General features: G+C 42.2%; 1 protein-coding gene and 1 long non-coding RNA gene across 6 annotated transcripts; one reads left to right on the top strand and one right to left on the bottom strand.

Annotated features, from left to right (window-relative positions):
• Window positions 1–12: 12 nt before the first annotated feature.
• LOC309708464 (uncharacterized protein) lies at window positions 13–22,157 on the bottom strand. Of its 5 annotated transcripts, XM_082536542.1 has the most exons (3): window positions 16,339–16,463; window positions 3,910–4,111; window positions 13–1,553 (listed from the first exon to the last, which is right to left on the bottom strand). In XM_082536542.1, exons 1-3 carry the CDS (start codon window positions 16,387–16,389, stop codon window positions 1,426–1,428), a joined length of 381 nt encoding a protein of 126 aa, XP_082392668.1. In that variant the 5' UTR covers window positions 16,390–16,463; the 3' UTR covers window positions 13–1,425. The 5 variants fall into 5 exon arrangements, 1 of the variants encoding a protein (XP_082392668.1); XR_014277276.1 differs by lacking the exons at window positions 13–1,553; window positions 16,339–16,463 and adding an exon at window positions 8,409–8,495 and having other exon boundaries at window positions 4,056–4,111; XR_014277274.1 differs by lacking the exons at window positions 13–1,553; window positions 3,910–4,111; window positions 16,339–16,463 and adding exons at window positions 5,579–5,690; window positions 22,098–22,157.
• On the top strand, window positions 4,063–22,104 carry LOC309708466. The gene is made up of 3 exons (XR_014277278.1): window positions 4,063–4,146; window positions 4,230–4,338; window positions 21,950–22,104. It is a non-coding gene; the product is annotated as an uncharacterized lncRNA (long non-coding RNA).
• Window positions 22,158–22,426: the final 269 nt, after the last annotated feature.

Genomic DNA, 22,426 nt, shown 5'->3' with positions numbered 1-22,426 from the left:
AGATGGCACGATACCACTTTTTTATGTCCGATACCGATACCGATATCATAAATTTGGATATCTGCCGATACCGATATGAATCCGATATAGTGTTTTTTAATCAACAAAACTGTTTTTTAAAATATCTTGCTGCATTTTGCAAGTCTGCAAGTTCATACTCAAGTTTAAAACAACAACTACACTAAAGCTATTCTGTTATACCTGTATACAAAAAAAATATTTCATAGTTCAGCAATACTGATCAATCTAATAAACTTAAACCTACACCATCCTCCCTATTCTGGTATTTTAAAGAGTACTTAGCGTAAATATTAAGCAACCTAACTAATAGGGTTCCAACTCCCAGCAACAACAAAATTAAATAAATAAAAAATAGGGAACCACCCCTCACGCGCCACCTCATGATGCTTAATCGACGTAATCAACCTTAATTTGATGCAGTGTGAAAAAAAATGCACAGAAATCAATTATTTTTCAAGAAATATTAAATAGATTCAACATCTTTCTTCAACAAAATTGCAGACTGCACAGATGGTACCTTCCCAAAGTAAAAAGTACTATAGCTTACTAGGGTATATATATTAGACTTAATAGTCACTATATACAGTAATTGACTTCTATTCATTTTACATCAAATTAAAACTTTGGGTGTCAGATAATTATTTATTAAAAGCTCGACATTTTAAATGAGAATAAGAAAGAAAAGTATGTCTTTGTGCCCCCTTTTCCCTGTTCATGCCCTATCGGCCCCCCTGGCTAAACTTTGCTAGATCCGCCCCTGCACAGTTACCAGCCGTCAGCTACGTAGAAAAAGATCCTGGTGTAGAAATTAATATTAAATAAATTCTAACAACAGCTTATCAAGCTTAAACGTGCTGCTGTTGTTCAGCCGCTGGTTTGCTCTTTCTGGCGCAAAGTGGACCAAAAACAAACAAGAGAGACAGACTCGCGACAGAAAAGCCGATCAGCTGATTTAAGCAGTTTCACGATTGAAGTAGCAGCCGGAGAGCGAGAGGCAGTCGCTTGTTAAGCTTAACGTGGGAATGCTTTACAAACATTCAGAGATGGACTTACACACTTGCTTTACTTCTCTCGGGGATAACTTTGTCGGAGATGAAATGCCAGGTTGCTAGCGAAGCTCCACATGCTATCCAGACCACTGACAGGTCCCGCATGCCACAGCCGCTCTATCACGTGATGCATACGTTCTGAGGTGAGTTACGGCGTGTTGCAAGTTTTGTGAGGTGCTTTCGTGATATTTAATGGATCGGATTACATTTTTTATTTTTCTCCGATATCCGATCCAGTAATTTAGGTCAGTATCGGACCGATACCGATACGTAATATCGGATCGGTCCATCTCTAGACTATACAGAGCTAAATTTTTACAGGTTTAAATTGTAATAAGATGACTACCTATTTCAATCACAGGGAGGTGTGTGTGTACCTCTTTTTGCCCAGTTCCATGCTAGTGATTGCCAGCAAAATCTTGCCACCTCTTGCCAACTGATTGCGGAATACACATTTCCCCCCAGCGATCAGGATGGTCAACACTGTGAAAAGACGTATGCTGCAATAAACCACAAATATTCTTTAAATCTGACTGACTGGTGTGTCTTGTTGACTGGATACCATTCATCAGGTTCAATTCAATTTAGTTCAATCTTATACCAATAATACAGAGAAAATCCCAACAATCAAACAGTCAGACGACCTCCTAGGACCACCTGGCAACACTGAGAAGGAAAGACTCAGGAAGAAACCTGGCCCCTCCCTGAGCCTGGTTCTGTTGTTTAAAACTGCTAAAACTCTACAGCACTGTTAGATGATGTGATGCTAAGATAATTACTAGTATTCAAGAGAAATGAAAAGAACAGAATTACCCCAGCTTCATCTTTCACATTACCCAGTTAATCCAAAATTATTAATCATGGCATAAAAAAAAGCCAGAAAAGAAAAAGAAGGACACTGTGGTTAATATGTAAAAAGAGAGGGATAGTGTAGCTCTGTGTTATCAGTCCTAGCTTGGCAGTCACATTTAAGAAAGTGGATGGTGTCTGGATTCTGATAAGCTTCTTCCAGGAAGTCCCGTGTTTCCTTGCTTAGTAATTACCTCTCATGGAGACTGACCAGGGTGAGAAATAAATCTCATCGTGTGTGGACTGGATAATAGGAGATCTATAGGGATAATGGCTTAGCAGGTGGTAGACACACACACACACACACACACACACACACACACACACACACACACACGCACACACACACGCACAGTTCACACACAGACTGAAACTGTTTCTCAGTGAAACTGGTAACAAGCAGAGAAATACAGAGTTGAGACAGGCGCTTACTACTCAGCTCAGTGATGCAGATTCCTGCAGCCAAATAAAGTCTCCACCTTGCATATGTGTACACATGAAATGCATCCTTATTTTCTAAAGCTTGTAGCCCTTTGCAGCCTGATCACTTCTGATAAGGCTGTTCCATATCAACCTCCACCTTCTCAAAGAAACTTGTTTTAATGAAAGTACTTTCCTGAGTTTGGCCGATTTACTGGATTTTCCTTTTGCTCTCATCTCACTCTCTCTCTCTCTTGAGCTGGAGCAGCAGTGGCAGCAGCCCATTTTAAGAAGTGCTGACGCCAGGGCACCCAGCATTTCTGTGTGCATTCAAGGAATGAGGAATGTATCTCCAAACAGCTTAGAGAGAGGCTAGGAAGAGGGGGTAGAAGGAGGGAGAAGGAGAGATAGCTAGAATGAGCAGAAGGAAGGTTAGGACAGAAAATTAAATGGAAAAAACGGGTGGTGGAGAGAAAGACAATTTTGTAAAGAAAGAAAAAGCACAGAAGTGAGGAAGCCCTGATGCATTGTACGGCACCTTCACTGTGAATGCTCCTCTGCCCTGACAGTAGACTGCTGAATCCCGTTTTTAAATGCTGACATTGAGCTTAATGTTGACAGCGATGTGCATATAAAGTTCAGAATGTTATGCAGAAAGAATTTGCAAACAAGCTGAAATCCATATGTGGCGGGTTATACATACGGTACAAAATATGTCAAATTTATTAGAAAGGGTATAACAAGTGACATATGGTGACAAAATGATGGGGGCCAGATCAACCCACAGACATTCCCAGACCTCGCTAATCCACAGCAGATGATGCCTGACACACACGTGTGCTCCATGAGGACAGTGGCTTTGATGAAAACCACCGCAGCCACACTACCATGAATATTACTTCCTGTGTGCTGATTTACTGTACGTGCATCTGTGGCATATTTGTACTGACCGATATCACGAGCTGGGGGAAAACCCTTCCTAAATTCGCCTTATTTTGACGCAATCTCAGAAAAATCAAACATCCCCTCGTCAGCCAACTGGCAGGAGCGCTGCCTTTGGTCAGTTAATGTGAAGAGTGACAGACTCTTCCGAAACAGCAACAGGTCAGGCCAAACCGCAGCTCTAGCTTTCTCACGGCTGCTCGATCACCCACTATAAACACCACATCCTCATCCATCCGTCTATCTGTTCGTTTATCCATACTTGCATCGGCACTTGTCGACCCTCAACAACCTCACAGATTCACATGTTAAAGTGTTGACCTCTTACACAGTCTTGTTGGGGTAAGCCTGACAGGCCAGAGGATGAAACGGGGGAGCTGTCATTGATTACAGGTGATTGGAAGCAAACGGTTCATGGAAAGGAGACTGTTGTGGAATACTATGAAATAAAAACACAGACACTTGTTCAGAAAAGAGGGAAAAAAACATTTAAGACAAAAAAAGAGCCAAATGCTTACACTAAAAAATGCAAACACAAATTTGTGATGAGTTTCATGTTGGTGGGGGAGTTTGGAGATTGAACAAATGGGAAAGGAGAGCACACTGAACATCACTTGGTGTCTCTCACTGTTGACTGAAGTCCACTGAGTCTGCTCAGAGAGCGAAGTCCTCCATTCCCCCGGTTCTCCGTTGTCATCCTTTGCCATGTTTGACTCTCCACTCTCCTCTTCAGGCACTCCTTGGCCGTTATGGGAACACTGGGCACTGCTAGCTAAGCCACCTTGTTGACATCCTTCCCATGGCTCGCCACCATCACCTCGCTTTGTACCCTGAAACGGACAGGAAGAACACATCACCCACGGAGGTAAGCATGGGAACATTTCATCATAGGAGAGCACAGGTGACAATGGTGGTCTGAGACAGGTAGATGTATTCTATTATTCACAGCCCAGCAAGGGCGTCAGATCTCCCCGGTGATCGCTACAGAGGCTGGTGTCAGAGGTGACATCAAACAGACAAGAGCTTGGTGACAGCCGCCGACTACGCCGCCGATCAGGTAATTCCCAGGTGCCCCCGCAAAGGTCTCCACTCTGGAGGCACCAGTGGGATCAGGAAAGGCCACCTGGAAACACAGGTCAAAGCTTTGATCCAATCAGAGGAAAAATCCAGAAGGGAGAGGCTTTTATGAATGCGGGCAAGAGGGAAATGGTCGGCTGTCATTTTGTATTTCGGGAGCGTAACATGCAGCCAAAAGGAATCCAGCACCAGCAGTTGCTCCATCATTATTTCATATCCAGCTCACTTTAGATGCTTCTAGACTAACACACAAGGTGGAAACAAAAAAGGGCCCATGATAATCGTTATTGTTAAACCGCATATTTTATGAGGTCCCTCCCGATTAGAAAGTCAATTGCTGGTTATGTATTCACGCAGGCTGTGAAAAGGCACTGAGAGAATGACCCTCAAGCTTGACCTTGCACGCTTTGAACTTTTTCTCCTCAGCCCCCCTCCTGTCTCTCTCTCTCTTTTTCTTTCTCCCTCTCCTTCTGCCTGCACTTGGTCCCAGGGAACGAATGCTTTGATTTGGCCCGTCCAGCTGCATAAGTAAACCACATTACATTTTAGGAATGTAAATAACAGAAAGTGCTTTTGTGAAAAATTCATTGGATGCTCCCAGCTGGACCACATAATTATTTAGAGAGCATATGTAAATACCTCTTACGATTATGGAGGAATGCATGCAATTTCCCTTTCAAGGCCCTAACTGGTCATTTGGTCTGGAGATAGGAGGTCACAAAGACAAAGAGGGAAACTATAGAAACACTGTGTGCCATAGCAATAAACCACAGTGATCTGATCAAGAGTTCCAAGTGCTCTTTAGACCCCCAAAGCGAGAGCCAGCGTCTATAGCTGGAGTGTCATATATATATATATATGTGTATATGTATATATATATATATATATATATATATATATATATATATATATATATGTATACAGAGCATCCTGCGAGAGCTCCAGGCTGACACAGCTGCAGAAATGCTATGATATCATTGCAACTTAATACCATTCGTCAATGTTATGAGAGATAATTTGTCAGTACTGTCAGCAGAACGCATCGTCATCCCCGCTCACTAGGAACGCATCCACGTCAAGCTGAAAAACATACATGGTTTGTGGTTGTCAAACACAGTTCTGGACAAGATAACCCTAATCTTGATAGCATGATATCCTTAGACGAGTATATTCTGATAAGATCAAATGTATACTTTACACCACACAGCACATCTGCCAGATGTCGAGACAGGGATGAGCTCAGATTGGCTGCCATCGCTCATCACTTCCTCCACGCTAAGAACTGTGCACACAGGCAGGGCTGACTTCCTGACTGTCTGGAACATTGCTTGTCTGTGCAGAAGAAGGGACATGTCTTTAGACTGACAGGGCTGCTCTTTGGAAGCAAGTATCTATTCTTCTATCGAGAGTAAAATATGCACACACAAAAAAGAAAAATCGCTTTGCTAAATACAGTGACTTTCAAACTTCTAGCTGATTTTCTTCTCATGTCCTTCTCATGTCCTCTACCATATATTCTGCTTTCATGCAGACTAACAATGATACAGACTCCGAATCCCCCCCGCTTTCCCATGATCAAATGTTACAACACTGACAACCAAGCATCTCCTCAGCAAACACACAACTTCCCCAAAGGTAGGCTGATATGATATGAGTGAATATGTGGATAGCTGTGATCTTTTTCTCTGTCAAACATCAGTGTTTTCTCCCAAGACAAGAGAATGGTGACAAGACAGAAAAAAAACACACTCAAACAATGAACTGTGTCATTGAGGAGGTGATCGAGGAATAATAATTAATGATGGCCATGCAGCAGGACAAAGATACTCTCCAAAGACCAGACTGCTTTCCCCCGAGGGACAGAATGGGGCTTCAATTAACTGACAGGCGGACGTATTAGAATTTCTATCATGGGCCTTGGCGAGCTAGTGAGATTCAGGACTACAATGCTTTGAAAACCAGTGTGGTTTCCCCATCAAACGCGTCCTCTAGGGCCTTTGATCTGCTGGGTGGTATGTGTCCTTGGAGATATGCGTCTACTTCCTCAAAGCTCTTTGTTGCCAGCACCTCATTTTCCTGTGCTGAGGTTTAGTGCAACAGCAACAGCAGGCTCTGCCGCATTCATTCTCAGACAACAGAAACGGCACATCCACATCATGACACACCAGGTGATTTTAAGCATGCATGATGCTTGACACACTGGTGTGTGTGCGTGTTTGCATAAACATACAGAATAAATGTAGTCGATGAAGTACGATCATCTGAGGACAGTTTGTACAGAAACTATTTCTATGAGTTTTGAAATTTACAACCACCTTGTCATTAATTAAACCATATCAAAACAAGATCGAATTATTTTTGATAATATTTGATAGCCAAAGTCATCCCTTTAGCTTTCTATACATATAATTCAGTGGAATCTCTTAATAGTGATGTACGTGGACATTTTTTCTCATTTGACACTCAGTTTATCATCTCCAGTCTACAGCCAGTCTTTTGAAGCTCGCTGTGGAGTAAACTGATATCAAGACTTCCTTTTTCAGTTTACTACTACTACTAATAATAATCATAATAATAATATTCTACTAAAATTAACTTGACTGTTTCCCTGCATGCAATCAAAAAACATGTTTCTGCTATCCTGCAGATTCATATCCATATGCATATGTGTGTTAATAGAGTCTATAGTGTTTGACAGCTGACAGTCTATAAAGAAAGAGTTTCACCAAGAAGCAAAAAGGGGAAAAAAAGAGAGAGGGATGGCACAAACAAAGCATCCTAAAGTGGATGCTACAAGTGTGTGGTGCACTTTAACTGTCAGAGATAGAGATCTGTTGGATATTGATGTCATCTTTCTATTTCACTGCCAAGGCACATTCTCAAAAACTCTCAATAGAAGAATGGCAGCGAACATGGAGACGTGATCTCTGTTACGTCTGCGCTAATTGTTGCAAGGATAACCTGTAGAAAAACAAGTCTAAAATTTTGACTCACTGGTGAGTTAAATCAAAGGAACTCCCCTCCCAACATGAACACATGTCAGACTGAATGAATGAAGTGAAACAAAATAGGGTTAGTGGTGGGGCGATCGTGGCTCAAGAGTTGGGTGTTCGTCTTGTAATTGGAAGGTCGCCGGTTCGAGCCCCGGCTCAGACAGTCTTGGTCGTTGTGTCCTTGACACAAGACACTTCACCTACCCCCTACTGGTGATGGCCAGAGGGGCCGATGGCGTGATATGGCAGCCTCGCCTCTGTCAGTCTGCCCCAGGGCAGCTGTAGCTACAACTGTAGCTTGCCTTCACCAGTGTGTGAATGTGAGAGTGAATGAATAGTGGTATTGTAAAGCGCTTTGAGGGGTCCTGAAAAGCGCTATATAAATGAAATCCATTATTATTAGCCTGATAATCAGACAGAACTGCTGCATCCACACCTAAAGCCGGATGTGCTGAAACACACAAGGTGCATTCACCAACATATGAAATTTTGTTCAGTGTAACCCATAACTCTTGAGTAGTTTCCAGTGTACGAACAGGTTAATAAAAGACATGACTGAGATACCTGTAGGATTAAATTTGCTTGTCCCACAGTAGTGACAGCGGTTTCAGGTTTGTACAGGTTGCTTTTTGTCTCTTTTGAATCCCTCAACTTTACAGAAGTCCAGCACTAATCGCAGTACTATGTAGGAGGACTCCTTTGATCCACAATCAGCCTAAATGTTTCACAAGGTTTTGCATTAAGTTTAACTAAACTCAACATTGATCCCAAACCTGCATTTCTAAGAGGCCAAAGTTATTATGGTGGAAGTTTCATCACAAAAATTCAACATCAAGGGATTTTTCTGCATGAGGCTTTGAAATCTTGAAATTATGTAACCCTGTTCTACTTCCTACTCTCCACTAAAATATCAAGCATGGCAAAAAAAACCCAACTTGCTACAATCAATCTAAATGTTGGCTGTAGCAAGATAGCTTTTGGGGTAAAAGCCAGGCAGCCCCCTTACTGCTGCCAGAAACCCCCCCACATGTTCACTGACGTCAGCAGCCACTCTCACCGGCCGACTCTCCCTTGAACTGCTCGGTCAGTTTCCTGTTAGGTCCCGACACAATATGCACGAATGCTCCATCTTGCAGCGTTGCTTCCCTGTGAAGTGGTGTTCAGGTTACATTCCTCCCAGCTAAAGCCCTCGGCCCTCCCCAGCCACAGCCAATCTGTAAACTGTTTACACTTCACTTCCCACACCTGGACCGGGGCCAAGGCAAATCTGGAACAAGGCCCACAAGAAAGAACCAACAGATAGGCCCTTAGACTTGAGCAGGAGAGGAAAGATTGTGTCTTGGGCTGGAGTGGAATATTGACTCACCACCAACACCGCCCTGTTCTCTTTTTCTCTCTCCTAGAGTACAAGAGGAAGTTTGATCTGGAAACAGATCCATGTGTTCAACAGTCTGCTGGCCCACAAAACTAAGACATGCTGTGCTCTCATCACATAAATATCTTATTAAGATTTCTGATAACTTTTCCGATCATACAGCAACATCACATGGGACAGACTCCAGTGTTTCCTTGAGTTTTACTGATAGCGTGCTTCTCAACGCTCCGTGCAGATAGATTATATTTATGTATTTATGCACCACCCCTCATATGCCTCCCTTTTTGAAGTGATTAAAAGTCCCTTGAAATCACACGACTGATGCACCGGTGCTCTGCTGTACATCACTGCATAAGAGAGGATATCATAGATAACTTGTCTTTGAGTCGTGCTACTTCTGCCATGTCATTTTTTGTGCGCACTACAGCTCGTGTAAATGGAAGCCCAATCCCTGATACATTTTGTAAGTGTGATGTAAGACTGAGACAGAAAGAAATCTTCAGTTCCCCTGTGTTTGTGGGGGAAAATTAGGATTAGGAAAACATTCAATTGAAAGGATAAGTGAAAATCTGTTGAGTATGTATTATGACGTAAGAAAAAAAAAACCACAAGAAATTTGTGATTTAACAAAGTGAGGTACTGCTGACACACACTTCGTGGACCCATTATGGTTTTCCTAATTTTCCATCGTATTCCCCCAACAATGAAACAACCCCCTTTGAGCAAGCACTTGGCAACAATAAGAAGGAAAAACTCCCTTTTAACAGGAAGATCAAATTGTGACTGGTTGGGCGTTGGGGGTGGGGGCAGCACAAAAGACATACTATGTAAGAGAGACAGAGATTAATAATAATTAACTATGTGAGACCAAGGAGTAACTAAACACTTGACACACTAAGCAGGAAAGTGCATGAGGGACGGGTAAAGAGGCCATGCTGCTAACGAGTCAACTACTAATTAAGCTAAGTTAGCGAATCCCTAGAAACAGTAAATGAATACTGTGAATATAATTAGCAGGTTATTCACCAAAGAGTGTGCTTTGGAGAAAAAACATATGAAAACTATGAAATAAGCCATTATCTAAGTTTTTATTTAAGTGGGCTACACTGTACCGTTTGTAAAAGGAACAGGAAGCGATACTATACTGCAGAGAGAGTCAACACCAAGTTCATATATAATATATATGCACTGTTACAAAGGTGGATATTCATATTAAACATGGGTTTAATGTGAAGTGAACTTTAAGCTTCAAATAACATCAGCTTAAAGCTCAGGCTTCAAACTGCTCAGGTTTTCTACAGGAGCACTGGAGCCCCACCCACCTGCTGTTAAAATCTTTTGTGTAGGAGGGGCAGCCAATCAGAAGACAGTTGGATTAAAAGAAGGAAGAAGACCTACATTGTCCTATTTCAGACCAAGGATGACAGCAAGTCCCATTATTTGTGAAAAAAGGATTATTTTTATGCAGTGACTCATGCAAAGCTCCTCTAGCAGAGTCTAATAAAAAAAAGGAGTTGATTATTATGTAATATATGCTCTTTAAATACTATGTTACTGTGTTTACTATATTAAGCTATGCTATTAACAGAAAGTCTACAAAAGTGCGCCATGTGAATAACAATTACTATGGGTGATGATTACATTTATTTCTGAAATAATGAGAGGGCAACATGAATTAAATACACTGGGGAATAGAGACCCACATTCTGTGTTATGCTTTGTAATAAAGTTTCACTAGATGAAGAGCAAAAATGTAGCCTTTTACTCAGCAGTGAGGGGAGAAGATAAATCCAAATTTAGTGGACTGTCTGACAGTCCTGCTACAAAATACTGGCCACATTTACGGTACAAGACTGGCTTGGACTATTAATTGCCCCTTTGTCCGATTTGCTGTCGCCTATGTATGTGGCAGTGGTAAAGAAAGACATTTTTAATAGCTGGAGTTAGAGCAAGATGAGCAAGGGAGAGTAAAAGCTAAAGTAAACCCATAAAACCAAACTAGTATGTCCTGCAGTCACATGTATATTGAATACCAATCAGAGGCATGGGGCTTGCCAGCATCGGCGCTGCACTCATTTCCAATGTGCACACTGTAGCTCAATCAGTAGAGCCCTGGCGGATAAAAAGGGATCGCTTGCCTGGCTCTCTGAATATTAGCTAATGCCACATTTGCAAGTCTTCAAGAGCAAAGGGTGAGTGGGTAGAGGGGGAATAAGAGGGAGATGGGAGAGATATGAAAAGATAGAGAAACAGAGGGATGTGAGAAAGGGAAGATAAAGACAGAAATAGTGTGAATGCAAGAGAAACATTTTAAAAAAAAAACTCTGCTCTGTTTGGGACTGTTGGAAAAAAAAGATTATTTCTTGCAATAAATTGAATGGCTTTGTGGAGCACAAGTGATGGAAGTGACGCCTGGATGGGGATTATGCTCTTTTCATCATAAAGCCCCATCTGGTATACTAGCAAGACCACGTCTGTCCAGGCCTCTCGCCCTTTAAAGTGCCGGCTTGGGTTACACATCAATCCAGTCCTGTTGCAGCTGTGCTGGGAAAATAAGACAGAGCGATTCTACACATACATGGCAGAGCACATGCTAACACGCACACAAAGAAATGCTCATCAATTACAAAAGTGTGTGTACACATGCAAATAGACAGATGGAGGAACAGGGAGGCACACAGAAAGAAAGATTTCACGCATGCAGACACACACACACACACACATATATACCCCCCTGCTCCCATGCCCCAGTGCACAAAGTCCCAACAGAAACAATGGCAAAAAACCAAAAAGGACATCTCTGTTTTTGAAGCATGCCTATTTCTAACTTGAAAGAGCCAACCATAATTAAAACCAATGGGCAGCAATGCGAGATAAATGAATAGCAGAGCATTCACCAGACCCCTCCTCATCTTTTAACTAAACCACTGGTCCGGTGTATGGCAGATGTTCCAGCTCCATTTGATGTGTGCGTGTGTATGCCCATGTGTTTGTGTGTACATTTCCACGAGTTTGTGTGTCTGCACTGACTGGCGGGACATTATCGTTTGTCATTTCCTTCTCCTCTGTCTTTGCAGATCCATCATGGCTGCGCTTACATACATAAACCTATCACGAGCTCAATTTTTCTTTTTCCTTTTTTTTTTTTTTTTATAAGAACCAGATTTTCCCTATGCATGTGCAACACATACAGTCACATGACTCAGAACTAGTAAAATAAAATACCTTCTGTTACATTACCAGAAGCCATTTGGACTTGTGTTACATCTAAAGAGCTGTGTCTAGGGATCTAATTAATATAATATTATTGAACATTAAATCAAAGTTTGCATGTTTTTTGAGGAACCTGTGAGTTGAAATCATTAAATGTTTTAGTCAATATATCTGAACAGCATTTAGACTTGTATTGCAGAGAGCTGAAAATGCAAACGTGATTCACAGCCAATAAAGAAAATAGAGTTAAACTATATAAAACCACCGAATTATCCTTTTTTTCCCTTTACAACTTCTTTAAAGGAGACAAGATTTAACTGATGGGTCACATTTCTCCCGCAGATGTAAAATTATTCTTTTTAGACGATTTCTGCCTTTTAGCCACAAATGATATTAGATGTCACACATTACCTCGGAGGACGTGATTCACTCTTTAGCTACGTAAGACCTTTAATTCTCCTGTCTAAATTGGCTCCGGAGGATGATTGTTCATCTTTAGACCGTGTCATCCTCACATTGGACCTCATCAGCGGAAGAAAGGCCCACCATCATTATCTCGTGATCTGCCTATTTCTGCTCATTCCTACACCAATGAGGATATGAACAAAGAGGATAATACTACAAATGGATAAAGATAAATGGAAGTCAATTTCACTGGAATTAAAACAAGTGTTTGATTCATTTGGAAAGGAAGCGTTAAAGAGGAATTAAATTTGATTTGTTTGGCAGTTTGGTCTCGCCACTGACCATTCTGAATGAAGAAGTTAACGCAGCCTCTCTCTCTGTGCTTTAAAATAATGAACAATGGAGAAAGAGAAACAGAGGGAGATTGGGATGGGTGGGGGGAGCAATGTTATGACTCTATTGAAAATTGTGCTGTTAACAAATTGGTGGGCCTCAGCTGTTTTCCAAGACTTCAGCCTGCAGGTACATTTGTCTGCCTGTTTGCTTGTCTCTCGCTTCATTGTAGTGTTTCTTTCAATGCCGGACTTTCAGTTATATCTGGACAGCCCAAATGACAACGCTGCCGGCAAGAAAGAAGTAGTTGATGGACGAGAAGTGAATAAAAGGAGCCCGAATCGCCGCTCCAGCGCTCCCCCCCCACTTTCCCCTCCTCCTCTGTCAGCCGTTCTGGACAGCCCCGAGGAGATCAAACCTGTTTGTAATCCTGCTCTTCCTCTTCATGTCTGTGTGTTTACAACCTGACCACATTGCTACAGTACACTCCCTCACAGCTCTGTCTGTGCTTCACGTCTCTCTCTATTAAATCAGATGTAGGAAGGTGGGGAAGAAAAGGGATGCATTCATTGTCCTTGGCTGACAGATTTTCAGAAGGACGGTTGCACAGAGCTTGTTTTTCTGCACTGCACTGACAAGTGATAGGCAATTAATTTCCACAACCACTTCCCCCCATCTTCACTTGGTCATCAGAGAAATTTCCAGCCTAGGGTCTGAGTGAGCCGTGAAGTGTCTGCCGGATGGCTGTCGTCAGATGGTTGGTTCTACTTCTGGTTCACTCTTGGGAAGAATGCAGGCTGACTGGTAGGGAATGACGTTTCCTCTCGAGCAGTCTGAAGGCCTTGTTTCTCTTTTGTCCATGCTCGGGTTCTTTTCAAACACAGTAATTTGCGGAAGGGGACCCCAGCCACAGATCACAGGATCTGGATCTGTGGGGTTGGTGTGCAGGGGAACGGCCTTTGGGGCGCAGTCGTGGAACTTCTTCAATGGAAACCACATGGCTTTAGATGGGCAACCTCTGGGTGGTCCAATCAGCATCAAGAGGACATTTACTGACACATATGTCTCTAGCAATTGACTTCAACCCTGTGAAACATTCGCTTTTTATTCGTCTTTTTTGAGATGTTTCAAAATGTGATTTAGTGGAAGACATTAGCAGTTAATTACATGATGCCATAAATGAATTGCAAGCAGGTTGCTTTGGGTTTCCCAAGGGCCTTTGTGGCTTCTTTGACAACTTAATCAAGCCAACTTTTATGGTACTTGAGATCTTCTGAAAAACAGAGTTGTAATAGCCAAAACAAAAATCGAATAAACACTAATAACATTTGAAATAAATCGATAAATCTTTTCAGACAATACAGAGTTGTTAACATCTCCCCAGGCCTCAAGGTCAGAAAGAAAACAGGACTCACAGAGTTCACCACATCTAACCCCAGTCACTAAAACGTTGCTAATCTGCATCACAAGAACAGCAATCATCTCACTTCAGTGGCTTTCCGACCAAAAGCCCTCTCGGCCCGCAACAATCTGACATCATTGTCTGCAGACTCTCCAGAACTTTTGTGGTGTGTAATTCCAGAGCAATGGGAAAATCCCTTCCCTCCAACTCGGAAGTGAGCGTGAATAAGCAACATTTCACTGGGTCAGCTGGTTTCATGTGTAACTGACTATTTTTTCAGCAGAGACACACACTAAGATGCTTTAGAGCACAGAGGGAGGCTAATAGGAAATGTTAAGCTTGGATATTATAAAGCCTAAATGATATTGCATATTTATCTACAGGATTATTCTATTCTAAATGAAAGCATTAACAATGATACTGGGCAACTTTTGATAAAAATATCGATGACATTGTGAAGTTTTTTTGAAGCCGTCGCTGTGTTAATGCTCGAGTTCACAATCTGCAGTTGATCCCATTATCTCCATTTTAGTAACAAGTTGTTTGGATTGCAGTTGGCTTGGGGTTGCATGAAGGTTAAACAAGTAAATAGTGTTTTCCCCATGCCTTTAGCAGTGCTGATTATCATCTTAAATGGCATAATAGTACAGCAATCAGTTTGTAGTTTAGATCTTTGCCTGGATCCAGTTTCCCATTATGAGGCTGGGTCTGCTTCGGCCAAAATGCTTCAAAAGCTCATTCTAAATGGACAGACCAGGCCCCATAAAGAATAGTAGAAGGTGAAGGTTTGGCCACTCGGTTGGGCTGGATTAGAAATAGTGGCCTGGAGGAAAAAGTGATGTAACCTCTGTTTTACTTAAAGCCTGGCATTAATCTGAGTAGAGCCAACATTCTTAGCCTCTGACTTTGAATTCCCCTAAATGTGGTTCTGGTTACACAAGATTTTATACTTTCTCCTCAAGAAAAGAGCTGAGTCAAAATTAGTATGTAATAAAACCTACTATTTATCAAAAACAAAGAAAAAAAAAGAAACCGTTGTATCCACTGCTTTGTCCCACCATTGCTGACTGAAAAAGCCACACATGGAAAATTAACCAACAGTTGTACCCACAGTTAATTGGACCCACTTCATAATTTTCAAACAAGCAACTTGTGCAGTTTAAAACAATGAATAGGAAATACTTTGTAGTTCTCCCAGTTTTACATCATCAAGTGTTCTTTAGAAATGAGATGCCAGCACTTTCCCAGACATTTCCACACAAAAAACCCAAAACTGTCCCGCTGCATCACGCTGTTGAGCCGTCATTTGTAAAACTGCTAAACTAAAGTGAACATTTTAAAGAGTCAACTATGCTGATAAATGTGCTTTTTGCCATGCTGACAACTTTCATTTAATTCTCAAGTTTGAAGAGTCAAACACAGGCACTACTGGGGGTCAGTCTGTCAAATGGCGTCCCACAGAGACTCTGCGATAGAGGGACTGGAGCTGGGCGAGGGAGGGGTAATGAGAGGGCAGATAAGGTTTGGTTCTCAAATGAACTGCTAAAAAATAAATCCTAATTATTGCCATCTTACGGACAGGACAATATTCCAAAGAAAAGCAATATTATTTGTGAATGGCTCTAGTTTCTGCAGGTTTTTGAATAACAAGCTAAAGAGATGATGTCCGTAATGGCTACCTGCAGTGCTTGGAAAAAACCAGAGTGCGCCCCCACCAAGCCCTCCATCTTTCACAGAGCTACAAACAGCTTCAGCTTCTCCTTTGGTCTGCCAGCAAAAAAAGAAAAAGAAATGAAAAAAATGAAAGAAAAATCCTCCCCGCAGTTTGAAATAAAAGGCCTGGATCAAACTAACACCAGGAGAGTTTTTCGTCCACTTTGCAACCTGCAGTTTCTGCATATTAGCCTCTTCTACTCTTGGTCCACATCCCGCAGTGAAATGAATACAAAATTGCATTAAAGTTAATGCTACATGACATTTCTCCCCTTCACAAAATTTGCCTTGCTTTTTGAAACGGTTCTTGTGGCTGTGGAAATTTTGTAAAAACCACCTGCAGGAGTGATTTACCAATTTGCTAAAGTGCACCTAAAGCAATCCGATAGCTCCATCCAACAACCTGAAACATCATGTTAACCGTGCTAATGGCAATGTTGAACATGGCATACCGGCAGTAAAAATAAATAATGCATTAATACTTTGTATTAATGGCAGAAAAGAATCACGACTCTAAAAGCATCAGACATGATGGAGACCCCCTACCTGGCAGCCCCTGTATCCACGACCCCCACTGTTTGTGTATTTTCGAACCATGGCGGCCCATTGACTGCCTCCCCCGGATTGCCAATTTCCCGCTGGTGGTCCAAGGTTTCGCCTGTCCTTTCTCAGCATTGTGCAACTGGAATCGGTGCGTCCTCCCCTGTTCACGCTGCGGTTGTAGCTCCACGATCTGATTGGACAGCGCTCAGCGAGACTTCATCAGCTGAACATCCCTGTCGTCATGACAACTTGCCAATATCCCAACAGGGGTGTGTTTGTGGAAGGGTGGGGTGGCGGGGCACGGCTGCTCTCTTGCCTCCGAACGCCTGGTACGCGACAGCGATTCATTTTACATCATCGTTACCTCACTGCTGCTCGCTTCCCCCTTCCCAGACCTAGCGGGTTAAGCTAATCTGTGTAGCATGCGATGTTGGAGAATGCATGGGCCACTGTGCTTGCCACAGTCTGTGAGTCTACAACCAGCTGTCCCATCAGGGTTTCTCAGACCAATGTCTCGCACCACAGGATGCCAAATCAGCTTAAAACGATGAGTATAATCACTATTCTGTCACATGACATTGAGAAAATGGATGGCAAACCCAAAGTGAAGCTTCTAACTCTAACCAATGAAAAAGTTTGCTTTTCTTTTCAGTCTTAAGCCTGCTCCCCATATTATGATTTCCCATCCACACACAAAGGCAAAATTACAAAGGGAACTGAAGTTTAGACAGTTTTTTGGAAACCATGGAAACTTGACACAAACTTTTGAGAAAGACATTTTACTTTCTATTCTCAAATGGCCTTTATCCTTGTATCCCAATACTTGTCACCGACATCATTCCCATGAAAATTTGAGGCCAACTTATGCCAGACTAAAAAGACTATTGTACCACTTCATCGTTCTGCTAACTCAGCATACAGTTAAGTTCAAAGAAAGTGAAACAAATCTCAGAGAATCAGGCTGGAACAGAGCAAAAGACATCAACAAAAGACAGAAAGAAGAGAGAAAAGAGGGGGAAAGTGAGAGGAAAGTAAAAGCAAGGCATTATCTTGTTGTCAGCCATGCTACCAAGAGCACAAACAGATGAATGTTTGGCGGGTGAGACACCCGCTGTGCTGCTAGCCTGCTAGCCTGCGATTAGCACCAAGCAGACGAATGGTTCCCAGGGTTCTCTCCCAGTTACCTCCTGCCGAGCTGGAGACGATGACCTTGGCCGCTGCTGGAGTTCTCCTCCCCTGCTAGGAATGAATGGCGAGCCAGGACAGAGAGCCCTAGCCTCCGTTTGCTTTTGATTGCTAATCCCCCAAACATTGTACACCACCCGGCACCCTACCTGGCCTTCTAGCCAGAGGCTGCTTGGTGGTGGCCATTGAAAGCAGGTGATGAATGGGGCAGAGCTGCTGGAAGCCAGGCTCCCTGGGTAGCAGGGAAACTCTGTAGGCCCACAAATGTGTGTGGCTCTCATCTGTTTTTGTAGATTTCTGAAGATAAAAGGATGCCCCGGATCAGTCCTTGGTGTTTAAGTCTCGTTGAGTGGATAACATTTTGCCAACTTAGCCATATGATAAAGTATCAGGGTGCTGATGAAATGTAAACACAACTATTCACAACCCTTGTAAGGGTGGAGATACCAGTCCGTGCATGCAACACATTTGCTGCCACAAACTCATTAATGAAAAAACAAACAAACAAACAAACAAACAAACAAACAAACAAACAAACAAACAACAAAACCCTAAAAGCCAACAACTGGAAAAAACAATAGCTCCTCTGCTAACCAGAGGAGCTAGCATACGTTGATCAAGTGTGGTTTGGGAGATTACGGAAACCTCTTAAAGAGATAGTATCCTTTTTTTTCCCTACCACCACCCAGCATGGGTTTGAGCCTGAATGCAAATCTATATCAGCATTTTAATGGCTCTCAGTCTTTTTATCAAGTCGCTAACAGAGCAATCTGAGCATTTCGGGAACCATTCCAGGATACAATCTATAGAAAATTTGAATGACATGCATAATAACGCAATAATTTTCCCATGGAAACTTTTCATAAATATTCCTCGGTACATAAGCTATGCATTGTATGGCATTCACCGTGACGAACAGAAGGCACCAATACAATAACACTTCTCCAATGCGGTAACACTCGATACTGCTAAATGCTAAATGTTGTTGCCCCAGTCACATGGAATCCCAAATACTGCTAAATGCATTTCGGCGGCAGCAACACAAAAAAAAGAGTAAAAAATAGAGCAATGGCACAAAGTGAAAAAATGAAAACACAAACCTTCTCATTGTAACGTCAGCAGCATGTTCACGAGAGACTGCTGGATGCCAGACTCTTAAGGGGACCGAAGCTGAATTCAATGCCTCTTGTCAGGGGAGCTTGATGTGATTATCGCCCCCTGCTAGGGCAGCGATAGTGAAGTTGTCTGGCACTGGCAGGGACGCTCAAACAGCACTGCGGGATGCCCTCCTCGCTGTCCCACTCCAGGACCATCGCTCTGGACGCAACAGGGGGTGGGAAGCATGTGTACATGTGGATGTGTGCGTGCATGTGCGCATGTGTGAATGAACGTTGTGTTGATATTATTGTTCTGCAGGTTTTCACTCTTGTTACTGCTGCCGTTTAGTAGCAAACAGGACTTCTGAGATGGGCTCCCATCACTGAGCTAAAAACTGCTGTTCAAGGTCAAGGTGCTGCCGACTGCCCACTTCTGGGCTTTTTTCTTTTATATATATATGCCTCAGCACACAAACCAATTTTAAGATATTCCCCAGCGTGTGTACATATTTGTGTTTGCCAGAGAGTGAATAAAAATCATTGTTCAGGCCGCCTAAGGATCATTTCCCTCCCCCTCTCTTCACCGAGGAGTCCGTCCCTCCCGGCTCATATCGACAGACACACTGCTGCTTATTGATCTATGAATTTGTACAATATGATAATAACAATACGTCTTTTTTCGTGGCGGTATTGTGATGTGTCTTAATTTTTTTCCTTGTCTGTTGCATTTGTCTTTATCAAGTATTGTACCAAAGGAGTTGGATACAACATAGAATGCATCTGAACAGCAAACTGGGCCAAAAAACTCTACAAACAATGTGAGTTTTTGTTGCGCTACAACATATATGTTTGCTCAGTTCTAGGCTTGAAGGCATACATGAATTACAATAGACTTGATTAGCAAAAAATGTAAAAAGAAAAAAAAAAGCATAAATAAAAGACAGGGAAAAGAAGGCCTCGGGATAATGAAAGTTTCTCCTAAGGATATGTTTATGCATGCAGAAAGGAACACGAGTACAACAGCAGGCATAAAAAGATGAAATCTTGCAGCACAAACATGCGACACAGCAACAAAGATGACAGGTTTGATGGGGTGATGCATATGTGATTTGACCACCCAGGCACGAGATCAAGACTGCACTGCCTTTTGGGTTATCAGGGCATTTCAGTAAATTTCCCCACATTGTACCACCCAGCCCCCCTTTGCTTTCTGTGCTGTCCCCCTGGAGGCAAAGGGGGTAAAATAAGACTTCAAAGCAACTCCAAAATAGTCCTGACACAAACTCATTTCCTCATGTTACATGAAGGGGGCTGGCAGACTCGCTAGACTGTTCTGACTCTGGTATGTCTCAGCCTCCTGCTCTGTGCTACCTCATAACAAGCAGCGGTGACAGAATGCCATTTTGACAGCGATTATGGATAGTCTGACATAGACTTAAAAGGAGCCAGATGGGGGTAGAATTTACAAGAGCCTATCTGTGGGTCATGCTGGGCTCAGATGAGATGAGGAAATGGGAGCTCATTTAAGGGGATGCTATTAGCAGCGAGGGACCACAAATGACTGCAACTTGGAACTTTATTAAGACAAAGCAGCAAAGTTTAGGACAGCCTGCACATTTAGGCTGTAAAATTGCTATTCTTGACATTTTGACCACGGAGTTAAGGAAGATCAGAGGAGCTGTGTTTGTACTAAAAACATGGGTTAAAGGGTCAGTTCACCAAAAAAAAAAGAAAAAGAAAAAAATGGCTTACATCTAGTGGTATACAGCAGTGCAGGTATTTCATGTCTGCTTTTAAAACTTGTTTTGTCAAAGCTCCTGGTATGACACACAAATTGGGACGGGACACAAACTACGAGGCAAACAAACCTTTGGCGCGTGCCACGCTTCCAGCTTTAAATTGTTATATTTTCCAATATTGGTGCAGTTTGTGCATCGAAGGAGTGATGGCAAATCACACCCTTGAGAGAATAGAATGCATTTGGTTCAGAAACTACAGTCATTATATTACCCTACATCTCTCTGTCGCGCAGTCAAAAAAATAAACATAGATAAACATTTCAACAATTTTAAAGTAGAAGGCTAGCAACATGTGACAGAATGACAATATTTGAAACCCTAGGGTGAGAAAGGGGTTAAACATAATTGTATTTCTTCACTATGTGAAGTTCATGTTTGCCGCATACTGAACTGAAGCATGATGAGCGCTGCAGTGAGCGTGAGGGATGGGATAAGATACATTATTCACTTAAAATCTGAATGTATTTACTACATTCCATTCTGGTAATCCATTTAAAATTATTAAAAGGATAAAAGCAAGGATATATGACGACGTGTGCCTGTGAGTATGGACATGACCCAAAAAGCTGCGCAGATTTACACAGCCCTGAACTTAACTTGGCTGAAATTCAAGAATTTGACACACTTATTGCTAAGAAATTATAAACTGGCTTCAGATCTGAAGTATCATTTGGAAAGATACTGCCCTCGCTGGAGCTCTTCCCATCAAAAAGACTTTTCCATTTTAAAGTTTCTGAATGTTTTTCCTCCTTTTCTCCCCAAGTCTGTGGTGTGATAGAACCGATAAATGTTATTTTATCAGACATTTGATGGTTAGAAAAGCATCTGCAGGCTGCAAATGGTAGGAAATGGCATTATTTGGCCAATGGGTATCAAAAATATGACTGTTCATCGGTTGATGAATTTTATCCCGGGGTGGGGGGCAGGGGTGGGGGGGAGGGGGGGCACTGAGGTAATAGTTAGAACTGGATTTTAATAAGGGGTTTTTCCATCAAAAGAAGCAATTTTCCCAAACAATAGAGCTACTTTCTACATTACACCGAATCATTACAGAGTCATCTGCATGATATATTTCAATCATGGAGAAAATGAGCTAAGATTATTAATCAAGATTGGGCGATATTAATATTAGATAAGTCCAGGATGTAATATAGCTTGTATAATGAACCTGGGTAAATTCATAAGCCCATAATTGGTGCAGGCATTAAGTCTCCTCTGTAAATTGATATTGTCACATTACCATCAACGGCATCACCTCCAATTCTAGCTCCCGGACATAAACCCAGACCTATGCATTCCTCTTCTATTTGCCAAAATGAAATAAAGTTCATAAAAGTATGATTCATACAGTTCAACAACATAAAATAATGATTGATAAATAAATGTGTGTAGAAAAATGGATCGCAAATTTCAGGCGGGCGGAACAGAGACTCACTACATCACTCCACACTAAATTTAGATTCTATGAAAGCTATTGGCTTTTTTATTGCTTGAGGATACATTGATTTTTCTCTTTGATTGTGTTTTCCACAGACGCAGGAAGAGGAAAGGCAGCTTCAAACTGATGCGTGGATAGCACAGACATTTCCATGAAGAAAGGATCCAAAAACAGATACCTGGCAGGATGGAGCAACCAAGGACACGCGGTGAAAAGCTGCAGTGTTAGAGGAGTGACACAAACCTGTTGAGCGACTCTTCCTCCCTCCTGCTCGGCTGCTGGGAGGAGGACACTTGTTTCTCGCACGGAGGGATTTTTGATCTTTTTGCATTGGCATCCACTTCCTCCATCTACAAAGGCCATGAAAGGGAATGAGTAATTCCTCTATCTGTGTGTACGTGAGTGTGTGACTGTGCGTGTGTGGATGCTTGACCTATTTCTGCTGCACTGACATTAGGCTGGCATTTCTGCCTCACAAGTACAAATGGAGACATGGGCACAAGGTGGTTGTTGAAAGAGCTAATGTTTTAGCTCATGTGAAAGCATAAAATATGTGCGGAAGAGCATACATT

Source organism: Aulonocara stuartgranti (assembly GCF_965226115.1).
Source record: "Aulonocara stuartgranti genome assembly, chromosome: 6".
Classification (NCBI taxonomy): domain Eukaryota; kingdom Metazoa; phylum Chordata; class Actinopteri; order Cichliformes; family Cichlidae; genus Aulonocara; species Aulonocara stuartgranti.
This window is presented reverse-complemented; position numbering and strand designations above follow the sequence as displayed.

What these genes read in the sequence shown, in the direction of transcription:
- LOC309708464 (XM_082536542.1), bottom strand. Translation starts at nt 16,389, where the DNA reads ATGGTTCGAAAATACACAAACAGTGGGGGTCGTGGATACAGGGGCTGC. An exon ending in GTGGATACAGGGGCTGCCAG is followed by an intron (nt 4,112 to 16,338) that starts GTAGGGGGTCTC and finishes TGTCCGTTTCAG; the next exon opens with GGTACAAAGCGAGGTGATGG. An exon ending in TCAGTGGACTTCAGTCAACA is followed by an intron (nt 1,554 to 3,909) that starts GTGAGAGACACC and finishes GTCTTTTCACAG; the next exon opens with TGTTGACCATCCTGATCGCT.